Below are 6,219 nucleotides of genomic sequence, written 5' to 3'. Positions count from 1 at the left end.
CACACACACACACACACACACACACACACACACACAGAGAAACACAAAGTCTAATTTTTGCAACTCCTTGCCAAATCCTAGCAAGTAGTAGACATTCATAGTGATACTGCACTTTGATGCAAAGAAAGTTCCTAGAGCAAGAGCTGGGTCTGGGCACTGTTAGAGCACAGTGACATGGTGGTCTTGGTGAGGACAGATGAGGAAAGTGAGTGCAAGCCCAGCTGGCCACCGACACCATGGTTTTCCTGCAGATGCCAGCGTTGGGAGTCGCCTTCTGGCAGGCAGCACCACAGGTGCCCTGGCTGTCGCTGTGGCCCAGCCCACAGATGTAGTTAAGGTCCGATTCCAAGCTCAGGCCCGAGCTGGAGGTGGTCGGAGATACCAGAGCACAGTGGATGCCTACAAGACCATCGCCCGAGAGGAAGGGTTTCGGGGACTCTGGAAAGGTAGGGACCAGATAGTTCCCTTTCCCTGTCTCCCTTCTCCCTGTGACCTGGTCTCACTCACCTCTCCCTCTTGTAGGGACCTCTCCCAATGTTGCTCGCAATGCCATTGTCAACTGTGCTGAGCTGGTGACCTATGACCTCATCAAGGACGCTCTCCTGAAGGCCAACCTCATGACAGGTGGGTTAGAGTAGATGGTGCAGAAACAGATATGGGATCTGGCTGCTTGAAGACCCGACCTTTTCATCCTCTACCCTTTGCTTGTGGACTGAGCACATTTCTTCCTTGCCAACTGGGACAAAGCTCCTACTTTGCAAATTGAGGAATTGAGGCCAGATGGGCAAAATGACTCCCAGGTCCTCTTAAGAGGTCTCTTTAAAACCCAGTACTTCTAGCTACTTAATTCTCTTTCCTTCTGGAATGGTGCCTGAGGAGTGCTGACTGCCTTGCCTCCTGCTCCTTGCCAGATGACCTCCCTTGTCACTTCACTTCCGCCTTTGGGGCGGGCTTCTGTACCACCATCGTTGCCTCCCCTGTCGATGTGGTCAAGACGAGATACATGAACTCTGCCTTGGGCCAGTACAGCAGCGCAGGCCACTGTGCCCTTACCATGCTCCGGAAGGAGGGGCCCCAAGCCTTCTACAAAGGGTGAGCCTCTGATCCCCCTCATCCAACTCCAGGCCTCCTGGCTACCCATACCTATCATACCGGTAGGAGAGAAACTGCTAGGCAGTGAAAAGCAACCAGCTGTCAAACCTCCCAGAGTTGTCCTCCATTTTACAGATGTTAAAATGGGGCTTAAGGCTGGGGGTTGTGGCTCAGTGGCAGAGCAAGTGCCTAGTATGCGTGGGCCCCTGAGTTCCATCCCCAGCACTGCAAAAAAGGAGAGTGGGCGTGGGAAGAGGGACTCTTGCTCATAGGTACACAGCTGTGAGGCACAGTTTTCCAGGTCCTCCCGTCCTCCTGTGGGACACAATCTGCTGGGTTGGATTGGCTGCCAGGGCCCAGCAGGAGAAGCAGGAGCTGGAACTACCCTTGTAACTTGTTTTCTCTCCCCTAGGTTTATGCCCTCTTTTCTCCGCTTGGGGTCCTGGAACGTGGTGATGTTTGTCACCTATGAGCAGTTGAAACGGGGCCTCATGGCTGCCTGCACATCCTGAGAGGCTCCCTTATGAGCCCCTCCTGCCGCCTACCTGAGCACCTCTGGCCTTAGCTTCACCTCCAGCCAGTGTTTCCCTTTCCCTCTTTCCCCTTCCTTCTTCCTACTACCTCCCTGTTCTCCCTACATTTCTATCCCCCCCCTTCTCCCTATTGGCTCAGTGCTGGTAGAGCAGACCCTGTCTGACCCAGTCAGAACCTCAAACCCTCTGTCCCTTGAAAAGTTCAGACCAAATCATCCTGACCCCCAGCCCAGCCCAGCCAGCCTGTCACCCATAAAGCAAGCTCAATCATGGTGTCTCCTCCCTCTCTCATAGCTGATACCAGAACTCCTGGTCCAGTGGGCCCTTTGGGCATCTAGTGGGCAGGGGAGGAGCCACCTGACATCAGAAAGGGATGTGACCCACCTTCTACCTCCAGCATCCAGTGGAGGGCCCATGAGGACCTGTAGTCCATTTTCCCTCTAGGCCCAGGCCCTCTGCTGAGATGGTGAATGAAAGGGCAGCCCCGAGGGATAGCAGGGACTCCTCCTCCTCTGCTTGGCCACTTGGGCTTTTGCTCTACCTAGAGCCTGCCTCCCAGCCCCTCAGCTGTCCTGATCTGCAGTGAAGCAGCTCCTGTGGAGATGGAATTTGGGAACCTCAGATGCTGTTATTCCATTTTACAATTGGCAAACCCACCTCCCCAAAGTCCTGAAATACTGAGGCTGCTTCCTGCCTCCCCCATAGTCAATGCCCCTGGGAGGAAGTGTTCTGAAGTGGGTGGGGCAGGCGCTGACTCAGCACTGGCTGGGTTCTCACTGCAGGCAAACATCCGGCTTCAGTTTCTGCCTGAGGATACTTTGGATTTGGTGTCCCACCCTCTGGAGCAAGGGATCCCAAGGAGGCAGTGACAAGCCAGGGCGCTGACTGCAGAGGGGTTTCAGTCTTTGCCCTGAGGCAGGGAAGCTGGTGGGCAATGCCTGCTTAGTTTCAGGGAGTCTTTAATTCCCAGAACAGGTGTGGGCCCTTGGAATTAAGTTCACCAAGGCCTACTTTATAGATGTCCAAGGACTGAAGCAGGTCATTCAGGTAAAGACACACAAAGTATCTGAATGGAGATGCTTTCCCTTGCCACACTCTTCCTCCAGGGACCATCATTGAAGGTCCCCAGCTGTTTGGCAGCTGTGAAGCTACACCCAGCTTCTGACATTGAACTGAGGCCTCACAGTGCCCCCAGGGACAGGATTGAGTGCCATAAAGCAGCAGGCCACTAGGGGGCAGGAAGTCCAGCCTAGGTGTGCTCTGCTGGCTGCAGGGAGTCTTCATACATGAAGAGTCTGCCCACTGCCTTGTATCACTTCACATGATCCTGTGGCTCTGGCTGTTAACTCTTTTGTACTGGAGGAAAGGCATGTCTGTCGAGGGGGTGGGAGTGGGGGTTGTTCATCTCACCTGGTTCCTTTAGCAGCCTTGTGCCCAGAAACGGATGGACACATGACCACCATACTTCATGGTTCTGGGCATGACCTTGGACTAATGAACTGGACAAGGGTACAGGGATCATTGGAAAACAGCGCAGGCCTTGGTAATGCTGGCCACAGTGAGCTCTGCTTTTCCTCAGGTCAGTGAGGAGGTAGAAATCTCCTAAGGGTCTTTCATTAGGCCTAAGACTATGCCTCCTTCACACCCCACCAGGATGGTCAGGAGCATTGCCTGAGAGGAGGCCTGGGTGCCCTCCCTCACCCACACAAGGCTTGCTCTCAGAACTGCAGCACCATCATCCCTTCCACCTGGGTCTTACCTCAGATGGCAGACTTTAATTCACTGCATCTAGTTTCCACAGAAGTTATGAAGAAGGGCTGGGGATTTGGCTCAGTGGTTCTGCTACCTGCCTGGCAAACACAAGGGCCTGAGTTTGATCCCCGGTACCAAAAAAAAAAAAAAAAAAAAAAAAAAAGCCTGCAGGTTTGGGGCTGTGATCTTTAGGAAATCCAGAGAGGTGATGTGCACATTGGAGATTCAATAGCTTTCTGACTTCTGACTACCATGCTGAAATGCTTCCTGGAACCCTAGCCCCAGTCTTCAAGATCTGCTACTGCCTTCGTGAAGGCTTAAAAATGGCTACCAAAACCTGGCTTGCTGGTGTTTAGCCATAGTCCCATCTGCTTGGGAGGCCAATGCAAAAGATCATTTGACCTCAAGAGGTCTGTGCTAGTCTGGGCAAGACCCTGTCTCTAAAAAAAAAATGCTGAGTATGGTGGTACACACCTGTAATTCCAGTATTCTTGGGAGCTGAGGCACGAGGACTTCAAGTTCAAATCCAGACTGATAACTTAGCGACTTAGTGAGACCCTACCCTAAAAAGTTTAGAGAATGGGCTGGGGATGTAACTCAGTGCCTAGACCCTGGATTCCATACCCTGTACCGAAAAAAACAAAAAACCAGTGGCTGCCAAGGGCTGCTGAGCTCTTATGTAAGAAAATATTTAGGCTAATATTAGTTTTGTTTTTTGAGACAAAAAGGATAGCCTTAAACTCACTATGTAGCCCAGGCTGGCCTCGAACTTCCTGCTAGCCTGCCTCAGCCTCCTGAGTGCTGGGATTACAGGTGTGTACCACCATGCGCAGTGCTAATACCATATTTTGAGTGGTGGAATTTGGGGCACTATGGAGCAGCAACTGACCCTTCTAAATATTCTTTCATGAAAAGTTAGGGCAGAGCTCACAACCTCAGAAGCCATGCACGCAGTCCTGCTCTGGGCTGGTGGGAGCACAGGGTCTGAACCCTCGTGGAGCTGCCTCTCACCACCAAGCCAGGACGGGGGACCCAGGTGTTCAGCTTCCTGGGTCCTGCAGGAAAGACTACTAAGAAGCTTCTCCCCAACATACCAGGGTGTAGCTGGAGGATAAGAAAGAAAATCTTTATTACATTGGTGTAAGGTTCCATGCTGTCCCCCTCCTGTAATATCTGCAGGGCCAGGTGGCTCCCTGGCCCCGCCCAAAGCTGTGGAGTGGGGGTGGGTGACCCCAGTGAGCCCCATCAGGTCAGCAGAGCCTGGCGCAGCATCTGCTTCTTCTGGGGGGTGAGGCGGGCAGGAAACTGGATGTCGAAGAAGATGAAGAGGTCCCCCTTTTTGGTGGGGTCCTCAGGCAATGGCATCCCCTCACCTGGCACCTTCTTGAAGTACTTGGGACTAACAGGAGAGAGGATGAGGGAAGGGAGCTTGGAGAGCAGCACCTGACAGACCCCTGCCACCAGATAACTGCAGGGACGGGCTGTCACTACAGGCAGGTCTCAGCAGCTGGGAAGAAAATGGCTTCTTCCAAACAGAGTGCTCCCTGAAAAGCTTCTCACCAAGAGTCTGCTGAGGCTTCTCCCAGATATCTGGTTTTAGTTTTGGAAAAGGGAACAGGGGTGGCAGGGTTGGGCTGCTGCATACACGTTCCCACAAAGAGGGCCTTTCCTGGAGGACTCAGAGGGCACAACTAGGAACTCTTAAAGAGAAGTTTAGGGAGATGAAGACAACAGAGATTGCCCAACACTGGAGCCTGAGGCCTCTACTGTGGATTCATGCAAATTAGAAAACAGCATTCTTTTTGCCAGGTGAATGCAGCCCAGAGCTTGGCCATTTCAGCCTTTTCTCCCCCTCTCATCAGGGGTCCTGTGCTGGGCTGCAACCTGTCCAACTGTAAGAGGCAGCCCTCTCTGGCTCCACCTTCTAAGTCCCAGGGCGACCCTTCTCTTGGCTACTGGGGCCCAAGGCAGATGGACTCACTGGACGATGTCATTGATGGGAATGTTAAGCAGACGGTCGTCTAGGGTCTTCACCTCCACGGTACAGCAGGTGAGGGCCTGGGGAGGTTAGGAGCAAAGGAGGGGGCCACCATGGCCAACCTATTTAGAAGGCACTGTATGATTCTATTTGTTACCAGGCCCTTAGGAGGGTGCCAGAGAGATGAAAAACTGTTTGAAAACTAATAGATGAGGGCTGGGGGGATTTAGCTCAGTGACACAACACCTGCCTGACAAGCACAAAATCCTAAATTCGATCTCTGGTATCAGAAAAAAACACTAATAGATGAATGACCTAGGCCAGTGCTGGCGAACCTTTTAGAGCTTTTAATAATGTAAACAGCCTGCTGCACACGCATGCCATAGGTTTGCCACCACTAACTAGGCCATGACCCATCCTCAAGGAGTTCACAGTCTTGCAGGGTCACACTGATGTTGACGGCATACTAAGGTCCTGATAGAGATGGAAAGGACAGGTCTGTGGGAGTCAAGAAGGGACTCCTCGCCATTCTGGAGAGGGAAGAAGGCCTTCCAGGGGGAGGTGGGCAGGCAGCACTGCAGCAGAGACCCAACAGAAACCAGAGAACAGTTAGGAAAAACACCTCGCCCAGCAGGGTGCTCGGTGTCATAGGGCTGGGGTGCACAGGAGGATGTTCTTGAATGCCACTCTGAGATGTTCAGACAGTGAGGAAGTGGCAGGGTCGGAGCCCTGAGAACAGGAGCCCAAGGACACAAGGAGGGTGGCAATAGGGCCCTGCCCAGACCCATCCAGTGCACAGAACTGGCCAGTGGGGACCAAAAGAGGCGGGGCCAAGTGGAGGAGATGTGGGTAGTGGGATCCAGG

General features: G+C 52.9%; 2 protein-coding genes across 5 annotated transcripts in view; one reads left to right on the top strand and one right to left on the bottom strand.

Moving 5' to 3' along the window:
- Ucp2 (uncoupling protein 2) overlaps nucleotides 1-1,895 on the top strand; it is a 7,341-nt gene extending 5,446 nt beyond the window's left edge. Inside the window, exons 5-8 of the mRNA XM_010603269.3 lie at nucleotides 252-446; nucleotides 523-624; nucleotides 912-1,092; nucleotides 1,505-1,895. Coding sequence (XP_010601571.1) covers nucleotides 252-446; nucleotides 523-624; nucleotides 912-1,092; nucleotides 1,505-1,604 — 578 coding nt within the window. The 3' untranslated portion in view covers nucleotides 1,605-1,895. The remainder of the gene's footprint in view (nucleotides 1-251; nucleotides 447-522; nucleotides 625-911; nucleotides 1,093-1,504) is intronic.
- A 2,563-nt stretch (nucleotides 1,896-4,458) lies between these two features.
- Dnajb13 (DnaJ heat shock protein family (Hsp40) member B13) overlaps nucleotides 4,459-6,219 on the bottom strand; it is a 22,033-nt gene continuing 20,272 nt past the window's right edge. For 2 of the 4 annotated variants that reach the window (XM_010603265.3, XM_010603266.3), the window contains 2 exons: nucleotides 5,359-5,435; nucleotides 4,459-4,776 (listed from right to left, as the gene is read on the bottom strand). In XM_010603265.3, coding sequence (XP_010601567.1) covers nucleotides 4,623-4,776; nucleotides 5,359-5,435 — 231 coding nt within the window. In that variant the 3' untranslated portion in view covers nucleotides 4,459-4,622. The other 2 variants (XM_010603268.3, XM_010603267.2) reach the window with 2 other exon arrangements.

Source organism: Fukomys damarensis, unplaced genomic scaffold (genome assembly GCF_012274545.1).
Source record: "Fukomys damarensis isolate Sample0158 unplaced genomic scaffold, DMR_v1.0_HiC HiC_scaffold_16, whole genome shotgun sequence".
NCBI lineage: Eukaryota > Metazoa > Chordata > Mammalia > Rodentia > Bathyergidae > Fukomys > Fukomys damarensis.
This window is presented reverse-complemented; position numbering and strand designations above follow the sequence as displayed.